The sequence below is a fragment of the Physeter macrocephalus genome, chromosome 1 (assembly GCF_002837175.3).
Source record: "Physeter macrocephalus isolate SW-GA chromosome 1, ASM283717v5, whole genome shotgun sequence".
In the NCBI taxonomy this organism is placed as follows: domain Eukaryota; kingdom Metazoa; phylum Chordata; class Mammalia; order Artiodactyla; family Physeteridae; genus Physeter; species Physeter macrocephalus.
Window position 1 is genome coordinate 27132136 of NC_041214.2, and position 19456 is coordinate 27151591.

The following is a 19456-nucleotide window of genomic DNA, read 5'->3' on the forward strand; positions in this document are numbered from 1 at the left end:
GGGTCACTTTGTTGGCCCTTAGGGTTTACCTTGCTTGACCCTCTGCCCCCTACAGAGCCACCCTGTGGACATCAGCGCCCTGGCATCAATAATTTGGCCTGTTTTCCACCATGGAAGCTAGCATTATATGGCTCCAGGCCCCAGGCCCCAGGCCCATTCTCTCCTCCGGGTCAGGCCTTTGTAAAATGATTAGAGTCTGGGATTACACGGGGACAACCAGACAGGAGAGACGGGAAGTGCCTGGAAAGGGAAGCACAGTCCTGCCTTCTGAAGGTTTGGCAGCCAGGTTGATAGAAGACACCCTCCCAGTCCCTTCCCAAAGAGCACTGAATAAACTGAAGGACTGAATGACAAACTTTATTAGAAACGCTCTTCATTCATCGAATTCACATTAAAGTGGCAGGGGGCAGTGCCGTCTGGGGCTCTGGTGTCCCGCTGCTGTGACAATTTCCAGTTAAAAATCAGTCTGGGCAGAGAGTATTGGAAACGCGAGAGATGCCTGGTGGTGGCAGCGGCGGCAGCAGCATTGTTCCCGGGGGAGGACAGGCTGGGGCGCGTGGAGAAGATGCCTCACTTCCACCCTTCCAGTTACAAAGCTGCGCCCGTGGCCCCAAGCTGATAAATAAACAGCACATCACACACACACACACACACACACACACACACACACACACGTGAAACAGAAACAAACTCGTACAAGTCTCCTCAAGTGAAAAAATAATTCGCTCAAATAAAGCTTTGTGGCAGCCAGGCTGCATCCTGAATGGACGGTTGCCTGGAGACCCTCAGCCCCCCAGGAAGGCTCCTCAGCCCGAAGACATCACCCCCGTGGGTGTCACAAGGCCCCCAATTCCCCCATTAGCACCTTTGGACTAAGTACTGCCCTCACCACACTCTTTTAAAATGCAACGCTACTTAAAACAATAGTAATAAAGGATACACTCATTCCCTGGGGTGAATCTGTCAGACTCAGCTTCCCTGAATAGAGGTGCCCTGGGCATCCAGAGACTGGGGGTCCGGGTGGGGAAGGACAGCAAGTGAGAGGGGAAGTAAACAACGTTCAGAGAGGTAAGCTGGGAGGCGTCTCAACACTGCTCTGTCCACTTGCCAATTCCGCATCCCTAGGTTACAGTCTCTCAAAGGGGCACATAGTCCTAAAATGTCATGACAATCCTGCTGCCCTGGGAAGGGTGGGGACCCAGAGGGGCACAGGCGTCAAGCTGCTTTCACCATGCATTATTCAGAGGCAATGTTCTCCCGGAGCTGGCCAATTTTCCCCTGGCCCTGTCTGCAGCGGGGCACACAACAGAAAGTGTCCTGCCCAAATGTTTTATTCATTCTCTTGAATAAGGAAACAGGCTCTCGGATCGATGCCGGTGGCTGCTTGGCTGCTGTGTCCTGCTCAGCGGGCAGGATCTCCACCCAGCGCAGGCTTCGGGCTCTTCCCGGCTTCTAAGGAGGTGTCTGACTTGGGAGGGCTCCTTCCAAGGCAGCAAATACTGTTGGCAACAGACATTTCATTTTCAAAGTTGGGAAGATGTCCTGGCCCTTCAAAGAAGTGAATGTCCTGGGGAACCAGGGTGAGGAGGGAGACTCCTTCCTGGTGTACAGTGTGACCATGAAGCGACAGGCCTGGGTCTGTGGGTGCCCTCCGCTGCCCCTCCGTCCCCGGCTCACTGGTACTGCAGATAGTTTTTGAGAGATTGAGGCAGGGGCAGGGAGCCGATGTCGCGTAGGCGCTGGCGGCCCAGGGCCAGGCGGATGCATCTCCGGCACAGGTCCATCAACGGCAGGGGCTCGGCTACAACGAGAGGGAAGAGAGTTAAGTCTCACCAGAGCTGTTCCTACACTTCTCACCCTTACTCAGCCCCTGCTCACCCCCTGCCCGCCGACTCCTGAGCTGCCCTTCAGGGCCCCAGGTTCCTCAGAGAAGCCTTCTCTGGTTATAGTAGCTGAAGGCTTAGAGCAGTGCCTTTCAAATTGTGGGATGCAACCAACCCGACTAAAGACACATGGAATCAATTCATTAGGTGGTGACCAGCGATTAAAGAAAAAAAAAGAAAGAAAAGGAAAGAAAAGAAAAGAAAGAAGAAACAGAGAGCAATGCCACAGCAAGGGGTGAATAATGCTCCACGAAAGCTCTGTCTCTGACCTAAGTGTTCAGTGTGTCTCAACGTAAAAAATACTTTTCACTGCAGGTCGTGATAAAATGAGAGACGCTGACCTAGGGTGGATCTGCAGGGGGCTTCCTCTTAGAAACAGGTGAGGTGGCGGGGGCTGTTTGAAATGCCCTTGAACCCTCAAACTTCTCCTCTAGCCTCTTTTGATGGTGAGTGGAGGAATGCATTTTCTTCAAATGTCCAGTTCTAGAAAAAATTCATGAATTAGAATTCATAAGCCATGGAACCTCTGGACATAGGACCCAGGTTTAGTTAGGTTTATTGCAGACATACTTATGAAGCTCTTATTCTCTTCTGGGCCCTCTAATTGGACCCCGGGGATACAGAGATAACTAAGCCAAGGCCAATGGCAGCCCTGGGTGTGAAGGAAGGCTTGAGGTCTGGAAGTTTACATATGTGAATAATTGTAGCAGAGTGTAACATATGCAATAATTCTTAAATGCACAAGGACAGAAACTGAGCAGTTCCTATATGGAAGAGTCATTTGAAAGCTTCCAAGAGAGGACACTGGAAAGGGGTTTTGAAGGGTGAATAGGAGTTTTATGTGATGTGAGGTTGGGGAGGGTGTTCTAGGCAGAGAGAACAGGTAAAAGCATGGAGGCATAAGACAGGACAGGCTGGGAGGTCTGGAGGGAGAGGAATGGTGTTGATCAGCTGGATCTGGAATGAAGAGGGTGGTGGTCACATGCTGTTTCATGTGGCTTCTGCAGCCCTAGTTTCCCCAAACCCACAGGAACATGCCAGAGGCCTGATGCTGCACCTTAGCACTTGTTTTTTTGTCAACAGAACAAGTGATGTTTTAAAAGCATTCTATAACGTGCTAAAATACAATAAAACTGTAAGTGGTAAACACTAACACAAGAGTTGTGAGAGGAATAATATCACAAGGGAAGGGAAGGAATGGGAAGGTTGTTGAGAGTGCGTTTTATAGGAATTTTCATTTACTGGAGATGCAGAGTTAATGAGGAGAGTGATTAAAATCAAACCCAGACTTGGCTGGTGCGTTGGAAGCCATGCACAAGAGCGTACCCAGCCCTCCTTCACGTGGGGCGAGGCTGCATATCCTCGTGCAGTGTTGGTTGTTTTAAACACTCCCACCTCCGTATCCTCTTTTGATCCTCATGCAAACCCTTGAAGTTAGCTAGGGAGGCCTGGGCATCCCCTCTTTCCCAGGCCTAGAAAGCAGATTACTCAACCCGAGTCTTGCGGTCACATGGTCACCATGCCTAGGCCAACACCTGACATCCCCCTCGAGGTGTCCACATCTCTCCCCTAGCAATGCCCCTGCACCCAGCTCTCCGCTCACTGCCTCCCACCCGGTTCTCATCCAAGCTTTGCACAGTCCCCCAAATTATGCCTCTGTGAACCCCTTTCCCTGCCTCCCCACCCGAATCTTCCCATCCTTGACATCTTGACCTGCCCACTGCAAGTTCCCATGATCTCCTTTTAGTTCCTATAGCACCAATGCTTGCCGCCTGTGCCACTGGATGTTGGGGAGAAAAAAACCTTTAAAAGCCTTATTTAATGATCAATTGCTACTTATTTACCAGGCAACATGAGAGATGAAATATAATTGTAGCTACTGTTTATTGAAGACATATTATGTGGCCAGGTGCTGTGCTAAGCTCTTTATCTGTACCAACTCACGTGAATGTATGTATCAAACTCATATCACAGTTACCTCTTAGGGGTGGATGGACCTAGAGCCTGTCATACAGCGTGAAGTAAGTCAGAAAGAGAAAAACAAGTACCGTATGCTAATGCATATATATGGAATCTAAAAAAACGGTACTGATGAACCTAGGGGCAGGGCAGGAATAAAGATGCAGACGGAGAGAACGGACTTGAGGACACGGTGGGGGGGGCAGGGGAAGCTAGGACGAAGTGAGAGAGTAACGTTGACATATATATACTACCAAATGTAAAACAGATAGCTAGTGGGAAGATGCTGCATAGCACAGGGAGATCAGCTCGGTGCCTTGTGACCACCTAGAGGGATGGGATAGGGAGGGTGGGAGGGAGATGCAAGAGGGAGGGGATGGGGGATAGAAGTATACATATAGCTGATTCACTTTGTTGTATAGCAGAAACTAACACAACATTGTAAAGCAATTACACTTCAATAAAGATGTAATAAAAATAAAAAGGTAATACAGTAAAAAAAAAATTACCTCTTAGGGTAGGAACTAGTATTATTATCCCCATTTTAAGGAGGAAGAAACAGAATCACAGAGTGGGTAAGTCACTTGCCCAAGAACACACAGCTGGTAAATGGCAAAGCTGGGAGTTGGACCCAGGCAGCTGGAAACTGGAAACTGTCTTATATTTAACCACATTTATTGAGCATCTGTTCTGTCCCTTTGCTACGTTAGGTTTACAGTTAAGTCCCCTACATATGAACAAGTTCTGTTCCGAGAATGTGTTCATAAGTCCAATTTGATCGTAAGTCCAACAAAGTTAGCCTAGGTACCCAACTAGCACAATCAGCTATATAGTACTGTACTGTAATAGGTTTATAATACTTTTCACACAAATAATACATAAAAAAGAAAAAATAAATAAGCATACATTTTAAATCTTACAGTACAGCACCTTGAAAAGTACAATAGTACAGTACAACAGCTGGCACACAGGGGCTGGCATCGAGTGAACGGGCAGGAAGAGTCACTGGCTGGAGGACGGGGAGGAGGTGGGAGATGGTAGAGCTGAAGGATCGTCAGCCATAGGAGACGGAGGGCAAGCTGCAATTTCACTCACGCCTGACGGTGATGGCACAGGTTCTGGTTCCTCGCCGGATTCAGTTCTATCTACCCTCTTGAAAAAATAGTCCAGTGATATCTGGGTAGTAGCTCTTTTTTTCTTGTCATAGATGACACAGTAGCACTGGATTGCATTCTGAACGGCTGCTGCAACCTTTGTTTACCTTTCTACATTCGGGTCCTGTGCCTCAGAGACTAACAGTGCCTCCCCAAATAAAGAAAATCCCCTGCCATTTCCTGCTTCGTGAATCTCTTCGGTTCTTCAGTTACTTTTTCTTCCTCTTGTCTCTCTTAGTCCTTTCTCTGGGACGAAGAGAATTCAAGAAATTCCCGGGCAGCTACCATATCTGCACTCGCTGCCTTGCCACTTACTTTTACCTTGTGAAGGTTGTCTCTAGCCTTGAACCGATAAAACCAGCCACGGCTGGCATTAAAAGATGCACCCTCTGATTCTTCGCCGTGTTTCTTCTTCAAGTCTTCATAAGAGCTTTTAGCTTTCTCTTGAATCAGCATTAAGCTGAGCGGGACTCAACTCTGCTGCTGAGGCTGCATCCACACGCTGGGAAGTTTTTCGTCTCCTCCATCCCTTTTCCACACTTCTTCAACATCACTGTCGACATCAACACAGCGGACTTCACATGCTCCATGACCTTGTACTTGTTCTTTAGAATCGTGCCGATGGTTGAACAATTCATGTTATAAGAACGAGCAACTTCTTTTTTTTTTTTTTTTTTTTTGCGGTACGCGCGCCTCTCACTGTTGCGGCCTCTCCCGTTGCGGAGCACAGGCTCCGGACGCGCAGGCGCAGCGGCCGTGGCTCACGGGCCCAGCCGCTCCGCGGCACGTGGGATCTTCCCGGACCGGGGCGCGAACCCGCGTCCCCCGCATCGGCAGGCGGACCCTCAACCACTGCGCCACCAGGGAAGCCCCTGCGAGCAACTTCTAACCATCTTTTTGCCTCACTCCACTCTCTCAATTATTTTCACTTTTGTTTCCATCGTTATCGCTTGGCGCTTCTTAGCAGTACCAGCTACAACACCACCACTTTTACGCTTGCTTCCGGACATCCTGGGCTTGAAATAAAGATACGGTACTACTGTACTCTATACAGTACTGTACACAAAAGCACAACCACTTGTAGAGGATGCACGCACGTGACAATGTACGCCAGACACGTGGACTAACTTACGTGACTGGATATGCGAATGAATGTTCGCATCTTTGAAAGTTCGCAACTTGAAGGTTCACATGTAGGGGACTTACTGTATCTCATTTAGAGATGCCTACTTCAGAGAAAAGAAAACTGAGGCTCAGAGGTGAAGGGGCTTGTCCAGAATCACACAGCCCAAAAGCCTACAGGTGGAGCTTCACGGTGCCTCCCTTAAACACCATGCAATAATGGAAGATCGCTTTAAGGTATGAAGCGAAGGAGAGGGTCACCTGTCTCCCAGGCTCACGCAGTCCACAGGCTCTTACTCTGGCTCCGACCGCTTTCCAGTTCACCGGTGCCCACCTCTCCTGCCGTGAGTTCTGCACCCACCTAAATGGGCCGCCCTGCCACCAAGATGCCTTTTCTGCTCTCATGCCCACCCATTTCAGCGTGGACCCGGTCAGCCACTTTCCCTTTCTTCATGGCCATCAGACCCCTCTCCTCTGGCACATCCCAGGGATCTTCGGAAATCTGGAGTCCCTGATTTCCAGCTCCAGCTCTGCCAACTGCAAGTTTGTGCCTTTGTGAAGGGTACTCTGAGCGCTTGTTTCTTCATTTGTAAAATGGACCAACAGTCCCCAGCCTGGGCCTGTCACAGTGGGATGGCCCAGAAACCATCTGTTAAATGAACGAATTGACTTGCTTCTTTGGGGCGTGTCTTCTACAGCTGTTTCAAGCTATTGAAATAAATTGCTCTTACCTGACAAGGTTGCTATCTTGAGTTCCCACTCTCCTGTAAACCCCCTGAGAACAGGGCAGGTCTTAATTGACAGAGGGCTTGTGGTGAGGGTTAAACGAGTTAGAGAGTAGAAAGCACTTGGCACAGTGACCAGCGCATAGTAGGTGTCTGACATTCAGCACTTCTAGCTATCTCGTCCCCATCCAGGCATTTGTTTGGTCACCCTTTGTGAGGATGAGCTTGGGCAGGGCTGTTAATGAGGTGGGGTCTGCTAGGAGGCCAGCAGTTCCTTCTCTGAGTGTCAGGAGATGGGCTCGCATTCTGCATCGGGAAAATTTTGAGCTGTTAACGTTTGAGAATCATTGCCAGGGCTTAAGAACTTTTGTAATCACTGTAAAGCTCTAGGCACATACTAGGTCCTCAGTGTCCAAAATGCTAAGCCTGGTCAGCAAACTCAATTCCCTGTGTGTTCCCTGCCCAGTTAGGTGCTGAAGAGAAGGAAAGAGCTCTGTTTCTATTCATTCCTCTGCAGTCACTGAAATCACTCCAGAGCCCAAACTCCAAAGGAAGCGGCGGCGGCGGGGTGGGGGTGGGGGGCGGAGTTCAGAGCGCACCTTTAGCTCTAAATGTGAAATATAAACCATCTCTCCCGGGGCTTCCCTGGTGGCACAGTGGTTAAGAATCCGCCTGCCAATGCAGGGGACACGGGCATGATCCCTGGTCCCGGAAGATCCCACATGCCGCGGAGCAACTAAGCTCGTGTGCCACAACTACTGAGCCTGCACTCTAGAGCCCGCAAGACACAGCTACTGAGCCCGCGTGCCACAACTACTGAAGCCCACAAGCCTAGAGCCAGTGCAACAAGAGAAGCCGCCGCCATGAGAAGCCCGCGCACCGCAACAAAGACCCAACGCAGCCAAAAATAAACAAATAAATTAATTAATTAAAAAAAAAAAGATCTTGCAATTGTTTAAAAAAAAAAAAACTCTCCTAATTTCTGAGGGAACTTTAACTGACGACTTCACAGTAACCCCAAAGCACACAGAGAAAGCAACTTCCAGAGCTCCAAGGATGCCCCGTGTGGCCTGGGCCATCCCCCAACTCCTCTTTCTAACTCCCTTTGGCTTTAGAACTGCCAAGTGTCAAGGTTTAGAAATGATCACCCAGGTGGGAAGAGAAACACAGCATCTTTCAGCCTGGAAGCCATTCTTAGAAATATTTTCCGACAAAGATAAACTTTAAAAGGAATCATTTTTGCAAAAGTGAATATCCAAATAACCAATAAATATATGAAAAAGTGCTCAACTTCAAGAACCATCAGAAAAATGAAAGTTAACACCATAATGTGACTCTGCTCTATGCCAACAAGAATGGCTAAAATGAAAATAAGACAGTAGCAAGTGCTGGTGAGGATGTGGAGCAAATGGAACTCTCATATGGCTTTGGGTGGGCGTGTAAACTGGCACAACCGTTTTGGAAAACTGGGAGCATCTCCTAAGACTGAACCTAGGGCCCACAGTCTCCCCCTGGGGTACACATGCTCGCCAAAATGCACGTACACGGATGCTTAGCGAAGTGCCAAACTAGAAACAAGAATTCGACTCTCCGCCATCAGTGGAATGCACACACAAACTGTGTCTCTTCTTATAGTAGAATACTAATCAGCCGTGAGAATGAAGGAACCACAAGTACATGCAAAAAAAAACATGGATGAATCACTCAAACATAATTTTGAGTGAAAGAAGTACATTTTGTGTAACCTCATCTGTATAGAGTTCAATAGCAGGATGATGAAGTTAGGGTAGTGGTGACATTAGTGGAGAACAGTGGTTGGGGGGTGGGTATTGTTCTGCTTCTTGATCTGAGCTCTGGCAATACCAGTGTGGTCAGTGTGTAAAAATCATCAGGCTTAATCACCTGAGATTTGTACACTTTCAGCATATATGTTATACGTCAAAAACAAGTTTACATTAAAATAAAATCAGTCACTGACTGAGTTAGGAGTGCCCTGGCTCCCTGGTGGGTGGGTGTGGATATGACACAAGCCAGGCACCTTCCCACCTGTCCCAACAGGCAAAGTGGGGGGAAGGGACTAGTTTGGAATCCCAGCTTCTGCTCGCAGGGAATTCCCTGGTGGTCCAGTGGTTAAGACTCCATGCTTCCACTGCAGGGGGGCCGGGTTTGATCCCTGGTTGGGGAACTAAGATCCTGCATGCCGCGTGGCAAGGCCAAAAGAAAAAGGAATGCAGTAAACATTTATTAAAAGAAAACTATCCAGCTTCTGCTCCCACCACCAGTGGGCCAGACGGCTGGCTCACCTTCACAGAGCCACATTTTTCTCATCTGTAAAATGGGGGCATCAACACCTCCATCCATGCCTTGTGACAGTGGTATGACACAACATGCTCCTTGTTCCAAAGGCGTTCTCTCTACAGTATGTCTTATTCCAGGCCATCAGCCCAAGAGGTACCTTTAAAAAACAGTAATAATTTACTTATCGTGGTCCTAAAAATGTCCCGGTACATCATCCTAATTGACAACAATGCTCTGCTCTTGATGAAGACTTACTGGAGCCAGGGGTGGATGTCTTATTCTGTGCTAAAAATATCGCAAGGCAATCATTTCCAAAGTTCTCCAGGGAGCTGAATTTTCCATAATTCTCCACCACTCACCCCCTACATGACCCTCAGTAAGCCACAGAACTGCCCCGGGACTCTGTTTTGCTGTCAATAAAATGGGGGTGTTAGCTCATCTGGTTTTGATGGTCTATGTCTATGATGAAACAGTGGAGAGCTAGGCACTTTGTGCCTTAAGCTTCCTCTATGGGTCCCTTTAAGTCTCCTCTGCTGATGGCGAGGAGATGCCAAGACACGAGTCATCACCTTACCCCCATTCCTACATTTATATTTTGAAAAAAAAAGAAGATCAACATTTTTAAGGTCAAGAGGTGAAATTCTTTTGGAACAGTTTAGACAATGGTCAGCAGATGGGGGAAGCTTTCAGTGACAGCCCTGAAATCTGAACTTAAGAAGACATGGGTTTTGGGGAACAAAAAGGAGAAGACATGCATGTGGGCAAAAGCACACACACTCCGCGTGTCAGACACTGTGCTAATCACTTTCTGCAGACCATGGTTTTGGTGTCCAAAGACTCAGAGAATTGTCTGCATGCCTCTGGGCCTCGCCTCATGCTATTCCTTCAGCTAGAACATCCTCCCCTGTACTGCTTGCAAGAAGCCTGTCTCCTCTTTCAGGACCCAAATCAAGTGTCACCTCCTCCCCAATGACATGGCTCCCCCACCTTCTGGGTCTGCACTTGTCAAGTGTCAACCCACTTAGCTAACTACACAAATGGACAAATGTGTCATTACCTGCTTCTAAAATACGCCATACCTCTACCAATTGGCCCTATCCTGGCCAACAGAGACCTCAGCTCACATCTAGAAAGCCCCTGGAATCTGGAGGTTTCTCTTAGCAAGCTTCACTGTTTCCCCAACAAAAAGGGTATGACTACAGCCAGGACAAAAGCAGCATCTTCAGATGAACTTCGTGCCAGCAAGCCTCACAGGCACAGACATTTCCACCAGAGGAAGCGCCTGAGGGGCTGGCCTGTCCACCAGCTCCCAGACACAGTACTAGACAGCAAAATATTCTCACCTAAAGACTCTGCGGTGCTCCCAGGCAAAGGGGAGCTACATGGCTGTGGAGTGAACAGCAGCTGCATTTTTAGATGTGTTCAGTGGCTCTAAAAGAAGAACCCCTACCCACCCACCCTGAAAGTTACTTAAGGAGTTATTCCAGCAAAATGAAAAAGGAATCCAAGAAACAGGATGGCACAAGCTTCCAGGAAAGGGCGGGGAGTAAATGGAACACAGAAGCAAAGGAAGGTAGAATGAGTGATACGAAGGTCCATTAGATTGTGATGCTTGGAAGAGCCTCCTTCCAGTGGCCGTCGTGTCTCTAAAGTGCCACACCCACAAAACTCCGTGCCTCCTGACCTCTGACCCCAGCCCTTGGCTTCCCCACCCTCAGAGCTCCCATCGTGCCCTCTGGCAGTGCCACTCCACACAGAAAACTGCAACCCAACTTCTTTTCTGAGAGCCCCCTCCACCTCCTGCCCTAACTGAACCCAGCTTCCTCTCCCAGGACACCACTGCCCTTCAGCCTTCCCTGGGTGCTGTTGGTGTCTCAGGGCCCAGAGGTGGGCAGGACCCCTCGCTCCTTTGCCACATACAAAGCTCTGCGGCCTCCATCTGCTATGAGAAGTCTCAGCTCCTCCGTGGCTCACACCACTTGGCCGGGTCCTCTTCTGGTCCTTGTCAGGGCTCTGGCTTGTCCTCCCCGGTCCCTTCTCAACCCATACCTGCCACCTCCCCGACGACAGACTCCTCCACAGGCACGACCCTCTCATCACGCAGCCTCCTGGGTCTGGACTGCCTCCTCCTCAGGGCCAAGCTCCTCCACCCGGCTACCCACATCCTGGGCCACACCACGGACTGCAGCATCGCTCCTAAATGCCCCTTCCAGGACCCCAGGGACGCTGAATCAGCCACCCCCACTTTGACCATGACTTCCCGCTCTCTTTTGCTCAGCCCATCAGCATTGCCTTTCTTCACCTCCCTCCTCACCCAGCTGACCAGTTCGCTATTCTCAGGGACAAAGCGTGCGGGGGCAAGGCAGGCAGGATGGGGGGTGCTGGTGAGTAGCTGTGGGGACACCAGGTTGGGGGCTGGAAAATGAATTGGGGACAAGAAGGCTCTGGCATTCAGGTCCTCTGTGTTCAGTGCCACTTCAGAGCTTCTTCTCCCCAACCAGGCCTCCCAGCTGACTGGGAAGTGGCTGAGCAGCTGGCAGCCCTGGGCTCTGGCCGGCCTCGGCCACCGTCTGGCAGAGCGGCCTCCGCAGAGCGGCCTCCCCAACCTCCTTGGGGCCTCAGCCTCTACCAGTGCGGCAAGTGGCTTGGCGAGAAGGCTGCGGGTCCTTTCTACCAGCTGACACTTGACAGAACAGAAGTCACATTTAATCCTGGCAGTGGAAGGACTCTGACTGCACCCAACCAAATCAGGCTTCCACACACAAGAAGAAGTGAACGGCAAGGCCAGGGATGCCTGTGAAATACATGTTAGATGATGAGCCTTGGTAACCCAGGGCCGTGGCTCCCAAGCTGCTGGCACAAGCCAGGCGGGCTTCCTGGGGGAGGTGGTGCTGAGCCAGGTCCAGGGGGCTAGCTGGTTACAATCTGCTATTATATCAAAAGCAAGGCTGGCTGCTCAAAGGCTGTCCTCAGCTTCACCAGGTGAGGCTCATTTTAGCCACAGCATTGTCAAAAGAACGAGGGATCCGGTGACCTGAATCCCCTGTCCGAGGGCCTTCCGTCCACCAGTACTCTCTGCCCCGCTGGCCAAGATGTCGGCAGGGCTGGAGCTGCCTGTCCGCCCACCTTGCAGCCATGCCTGGCCCTGCTGAAGCCAGGGGGGGTGTTACCTGTTGCCCTCTCCCAGCTCTGAGGCTGAATGAGTGGCTCCAGGTGGGCACTGGGGACTCCCCTCCTGGGGTGGTTTGTGGCCTTGGCCCCTATTGGGCCTTCTCAACCTCCAAGCAGATGCAGCCTGGAGAAACCTCTGTGTGCTTGGGTTGGGAAGGAGTGGGGAGACGGAAGAGGGTCCCATCACCTGCCCAGCCTCTGAGAGCCTGGCTGGGGTGTAGGGAGCTGTGCTGGATAGGACTCCACCCTAGTACAAGGCCAAGGTCAGTCTGTTTCAGCAGCAGACTTGAACCATGTAAGATGATTGCTGCATTCTGCAGATGGGAAAATCAAGGCACAAAGAACATCACTGTTTTGATCAAAGGCTTCTCAAGAAGGGTTTGGAGAGATATCAGAGTTCTAATGTCATTTTGTAGACTCTGAGGATAAAGTCTTGTCCAACCTTTGATGCTCACCACACACGCGTATATTCATCAGACTTCTACTTACAAACGTGCTTTGCAGGTCCTGAGTAGACAGCCAGGCACGCAGAGGCTCACGGGGCTACAGACAGGACAGGGAGACTGAAATCAGCACAGAGGGGTCTGTGCTTAAGAGAAGGAACTGTAGGGGGAGCTGAGGGGGCCAGGAAGAGGGGCACCTAACCCAGCCAGGGGGTGTCCAGGACGGCTTCCTGGAGGAGACTTCAGCTAAGAGAAGTTTTAGAGGATGAATAAGAGTTATCTCTGCTGAGGGCTGAGAAGGATGTCTGTTGGCTCTGAAGGCATATCTCTAAGATGCGTTCAGAGAAATCTCGTTTGTGTAACACTGGGAAAAGTTCACAGTTTTCCCAGAAGACACTTTGAGGAAACAATAAACAATTGTTGGAGAAAGTCTAGTCTGTTAAAAAAAAAAAAAAAAAGGTCAGTGTCCTTAGCTCATTGGGAACAGAGGCTGTACCCTAGGTGTCTTAGCCAAGTGCTAAGATGTGTGGGTGACTGGAAGCATCTGGGGGATGGACCCACACCATGTGACACCCCGTGCATCACCTGATGTAGTGGTGATGTCGTCTTCACCCCTGCGGACTGTGGGCTCCCACGGGCAGGGACTGGCTCCTGTCCTCGCTGCCCAGCCCCGTGGCTCTGCTTTGGACATCGTGGGTGCTGGGCCAGTGGGAGGGTATCTGGGGGAGGGGAGACAGCTGCAATGAGCCTTCATCTCTACAAAGCAAACTTTGGCCCAGCTCTTCTGGTGCAGGGAATGAATTTTAAAAGTAGCCCTTTCCTACTGCCCGGAAGTCAGCTAAAGAACCCTCCAGCAAGGTTCCTGCAGGCTGACAGAATTAGCAACGCACTGTGCCGGCTCCGCGGGTCTGCTGGAGGGATGCTCCTGACTCAGCTGAAAAATTTCCCAGAAAATCTGACTGTTTTCGATTTGGAGGCCGCCCCAGGGAGCTGCACAATGGCTGGACACCCTGGCCCTGGCCGAGGATAGCCTCTGGTCACGTGGGGAGAGCCTCAGTGGGGGAGGGCCTGGCTGGCGTGTACCCTGCACCACGGATCATCTCAACACCCCTAGAAGTTATCTCTGCTGCTGCAGCCATGGGAACAACCTGGCTGCCCCTACAGACACTGAAAGAAGCACGTCCAACACAGGGAGACCAGGGAGGGGAGTAGGGTCCTTCAGAGACAGTTGGTACTCATCCCATCCAGGGCAAGGTTGGGGCCCTCAGGGATGGGACCCCCACTCCTCATGGTGTGTCCCCTCCTAAAGAAGAAAAATGAGCGTGGGGATAGCAGAACTTGCCAGCTGGAGAGCAGGACTTCCTGAAAGCCATGGTAATGAACACAGTGTGGTATTGGGAAAGGAAGAGGCAAACTCGAAAGTTCGAGAACTAAACTAAGCAAGGCATTATTTAGACACATACTATAGGTGTCTAAAAAGCCTGCAAGGAACAGGAAACACAGAATTCAGAGGAGTGGTTGCCTTGAGGCAGAGGGGATGGGGGTTGGCAAGGCTAGACCATGGAGGCACAGAAGCGCCCGGTTGTCAGTTTTCTAGTCCTTGGGTTGGATGACGGATTCATGGTGGCATTAAATTAGCAAGAAATAAATATAGGAATCAGCAAAGCAGAATAAAAGAGGGCTATGCACGGGACCGATGATGACAGTGTATTACAACCAAAGATTCTGTTTAATCCAATTCTGTGTATCAGTTAAAAACAAAAAAGAGAGCAAGGGCAAAAGCGAATGAGAAGAGTCATGAGTTGGCCTTAATCTGGCTCAAATGAGAGCTTGGCTAGAAGATGAATTACAGGTAAATTCTAGTTAATGGGTAATAACGCCGTTGTCTGTTGAGAATTTAGCATAGCTGCAGGGAAGGCGTCACTGGGAAGGAGAAGCACAGGCCTGGGGTGAGAAGTCATAGAGCCAGTTCTGGTCTCACAGGGCAGCTGCTTCCTCTGTAGCAGGGGGACAAGCCCCGCCTCACGGACAGCAGGGGCAGGACGAGACGGGGGCAGAGGATAGGTACCCGGCGTAGGCCCTGGCACATGTGGGCCATCGTCAAATGACAGCTATTTTGTTTTCAGAGCCGTTAGTCCCTTAGGACAAAGTGCAAAAAAAAAAAGAGGCAGCTGGTGTGGTGAGCTGAGGACCTGACGCCCCGTGTGGGGTGCCTGTATGTCGACAACCACAGATAACTCCGACCAGAGGTCTGAGCAGGCCAGGAGCCGGGGTCCAACCCCAGCCCTCTGGGACCCTGATCCAGCCCTATCCCTCAGCCTCTTCTACTTCGGGGGATGCTCCTTCCGATCTTTCATCAGAAGCAGAAGCATAAGGACACTCATGAGTGCTGGTAGATTTTCAAAGCCCATCTTGGTGTTCTGGGCTCTTTGGCTGGATTGCCGGCGATAATAATGATAATGATGTGAATAGTCACAGGAAGGACTTACCTAGCACTTCCCACGTCGTGAGATGTTCTAAGCAGTTTATGTCTCACTGTACTTATACTTCACTGTGACCCAATGAGTTAGTTACTGTCATGAAAGCCCATTTATAGACTGAGGAAACCAAGGCACAGAGTAACTCACCAAAAGCCACAGCTAAGTAGTGAAAAATGGGACTGGAATTCAGGCAGTGTGGTTTTGGCCGCATTCTGTTGCCAAACTCTCCTGGGAAGGTAGGGTGACAGTCACTGCAAAGGAAATGCAGCCCTACTGATTCTGTCACTCAGTGACAGTGGCCCCATGCCCCGGACCCCAACCCAGCTCCATGTGGTAGTGCTAGATCACTGTCTGTGCCCTAGAGGCCCCTGAATGGACTGGAGGTGGGGCCCTGACCCAACAAAGCCCAGCCCTGGCTGGCAGGCAAGCTATGAGGTGGCCTCGATGAAGGACCCTGCCTACGGGGATAGTTACTCACGGGTTGTTCAATCCACCTGGTTCTGTCTGCGATTTGGCCTGAAGACCAAATCTTCAGGAGAGGAGAGGAGAAGGAAGCAGGTGCAGACCACGTGAGGGGTCTTCTCCTCTCCAGGGCCAACCACCAGAATCACCCATCCCTTCCCGGAGCAGCCCTGGGGCTGTGCTCCTTGCAACCTCTAAGGCCACCTGGCACAGCTGACTCTTGTTTTCTAGCAAATCGCCAAAGTCAGGCCAACTTCCACTTGGGAAACGGCATCACTTTAGCCTCTTGCTAAACAGCACCAGCCCCAGGGGTTTAAAATGAAGGCCTTCTAATGGATTTATTGTGTTTATTTGACCTTTCCCAGTGTGAGCCCAGAAACAGGCCCAGAGGAGGATGGCAGAAGCTTGTTTTTCTTAAGCTAAGGAAAACTGATGAGTAAACTGAATTCTTGGATGGAGTCTGCTGAGTTTTCTCACCCTGGCTCCCCGCCTCCCTTAGTTACAGGATCCAATTAGACTCAAGAGGAACCCGTGTTTATGGGATAGCTCTGGAAGAGGAAAACTGTGTCTACTAAGAAGTGGTAAATGATGAGGTCTGCAGATAAATATTTTCAGTGTGTCAAGAGCCCTGATAAAGGATAATCGCTAGTATATTTAGCAATGACTGCTCTATTTCCACTTCTGGTATCAAGACAAATGCGTTCTTGTTTGAAAATAACTTTTCAAAACGTTAATGATCAGTGCATGAATGAAACCACTTCTAGTATCACAAGTATGGTTGGGTTTTAGACCAGAGGCTGCAAACTCCAGTGCCTAGGGGCCAGGCAGGTACCCTAAGTGACCAGTGCAGAGCAGATGAAAGCAGCGGACAGGAGGGGAGTGGTGGGGTCCACGGACACCGGAGACACACGCCAGGGGTCATCACTCAGCTCTGGCCTCAGCTCCAAGCAGGAATGTGGGCCCCTGTTAGCAGATTCCCTACCCTTTCCAAAAAAGCCAAGAATCCAGATTTTTTTATGTGACATTTCTGAGTTACTTTAATTTAGTATGGCCAAACGCAATATTGACATTTCTAGGCCCAGACACAGCCCTGGGCTGACAGTGTCACCTCTACTCAGAGTGAAGCTTATCTACCACCTTGACGGGAGGTCGGAACCTGCCCACCCCACACGGGGGGGCAGCCCAGCCCCCATGAACTGCCAGAAGGTCTCATCCAACCACAGAGGCACAAACTCCAGGGGATCCACGAGTTTGCTCCCCGTCCTTCCACAGCCGTAACATCCACAACTACATGTGAAAACCAGAGCTTCATCCAAACCCATTTTCTCCCTTTGGTCTCCGCGTGGATTCTGAGAATCCAGATTGAGCAAATGTCACTCGCCCGGTCACCAGACACACCCACTCCTTCTCCACACCAGTTCTCGGTGAGTGTGCAGGGCTGAGAACACTGGGAGGACAGGGCACCGCAGAGATCCCCACGGGGGGACGGTAGCGGTACCACCACCTCTGCGGCGAATACGGAGTTCGCCCGGGCAGGTGCTGTGTGAGCGCTGCCCTTGGGCAGCTGGTCAGTCCTCACAGCGCCTCTGCGTGGGCCCCGTGGGCCCTCACTTTAGAGACAAGGAGGCTCAGGCACAGAGACGGGCTTCCGACAAATGGCACAGCCGTGGGCTCCAGAGTCTGTGTTCCTCACAAGACACCCCTCAACGCCCAGAACGTTTCTGTATTTGGTGTAAGATGCCTATAACATCTATCTTCCCTTAAAATCAGGTATCTTCTTATTTCTTATTTTACTCTGGACAAGGGGTGGCAGATGGTAGAGGTTTATGGACAAAAACATATCAGCAGAGAAAAATGACAGACAAAATCAACTTTTTGGGGCTTCCCTGGTGGCGCAGTGGTTGGGAGTCCGCCCGCCGATGCAGGGGACGCGGGTTCGTGCCCCGGTCCGGGAAGATCCCACATGCCGCGGAGCGGCTGGGCCCCTGAGCCACGGCCGCCGAGCCTGCGCGTCCGGAGCCTGTGCTCCGCAACGGGAGAGGCCACAGCAGTGAGAGGCCCGCGTACCGCAAAAAAAAAAAAATCAACTTTTTGATTGTGGGAGTTAAGACAATGCAGAAAAATCCCTTAGTTCAGGATGTGGCAAAACCAGTTTCCTAAAGGAACGTAGCTTGAGAATCCCCTTGACCTTGGAGAACAGTAATAATAACCGACTAATACTGTATTATATACTTGCAAGTTGCTAGGAGAGTAGATCTTAAATGTTCCCACCACAAATAAGAAATGGTAATTATGTGAGATGACAGAGGTGTCGGCTGACACTACGGTGGCAATCATTTTGTGATATATAAGGGTATCAGATCAACACGTTTTGTCCCTTAAACTTACACAAGGTTATGTGTCAACTGTATCTCAATAAAGCTGCAGAAATAAAAGGCTTATTTCCCAATTGAAATAACAATACTAATAACCTAAGGCAAGTAGCAGCTGCCCTCTGCTGAGCCCTGCCTCTAGGCCAAGACTGGCCCGGCCACAGGAGGCTTAGATGCATCATCTCACTGGGCCAACACAGTGAGTGTAGACACAGCACCATGTCCCGTGTTATTTCGCAGTGAGGAGATCAAGCATCGAGGCTGGGCTGCTGGCACAATACCACATAGAGGGTGAGGGGCGGGCAGACCCGATGTGTATTCGCTATGTTTTTACCACCAGGAGTCCCATATTTCTTGAGGATACGCCGCGTGCCAGGCCAAGCGCTGGGGAATCACAAAAGTCAGACACCCTCCATTTGAGAAGCACACAGCTTCCTGCGGGGCCTGGGAGGTGAAGGGAGCTTCCCCCCGTGCCATGCTCAGAGTGACCAAGTTCACCCCTCGGATATTGCCTGCACGCACATAGTTGCCCTGTTGATTGAAGTCTGGTGACAACTTCCTTGCACTGAATTTTATTTTTTAATTGAGGTGAAGTTTGCATAACCTAAAAGGGACTGTTTTAAAATGCGTGATTCAGTGGCATTTGGCACATTCATAATGTCGGGCAACCATCACCTCTGTCAAGTTCCAAACCATTGTCATCACCCACAAAGGAAACCCTGTATCCATTCAGCAGCTCCTCCCCATTCCTTCAGCAACTGCTAATCTGCCTTCTATCTCTATGAACTGATCTATTCTGGATATTCCATATAAATGGGATCATACAATACATGACCTTTGTATCTGGCCTTCCTCACGCAGCATGTCGAGGTTCATCTGTGCTGTAGCATGTATCAGAATTTCGTTTCCTTTTTATTTCTTTTTTTTTTTTTTTTTTGCGGTATGCAGGCCTCTCGCAGCTGTAGCCTCTCCCGTGGCGGAGCACAGGCTCCGGACGCGCAGGCTCAGCGGCCATGGCTCACGGGCCCAGCTGCTCCGCGGCATGTGGGATCCTCCCGGACTGGGGCACGAACCCGTGTCCTCTTCATCGGCAGGCGGACTCTCAACCACTGTGCCACCAGGGAAGCCCTCGTTTCTTTTAATGGCTAAGTAATACTCCATGTATTGATACACCACATTTTGTTTATCCTTTCAGCCACCGATGGACATTTTGGGGTGTATTCCCCTTTTGGCTATTTTGATTAGTGCTTCTATGAATATTAGTGTATAAGTGTCTGTTTGAGAACTTGTTTTCATTTCTCTCGGGTATACGCCTAGGAGTGGAATTGCTGGGTCCTGTCGATTCCATGTTTAATTTTTTGAGGAACCTGCCAGACTGCTTTCCACA

At 50.3% G+C, this 19456-nt stretch overlaps 1 protein-coding gene across 1 annotated transcript in view; it reads right to left on the bottom strand.

Moving 5' to 3' along the window:
• Positions 1-1673: 1673 nt before the first annotated feature.
• The window catches only part of SPSB4 (splA/ryanodine receptor domain and SOCS box containing 4), a 62534-nt gene continuing 44751 nt past the window's right edge, over positions 1674-19456 (bottom strand). Inside the window, exon 2 of the mRNA XM_007107021.2 lies at positions 1674-1801. Within this exon, the coding sequence (XP_007107083.1) occupies positions 1674-1801 (128 nt within the window). The remainder of the gene's footprint in view (positions 1802-19456) is intronic.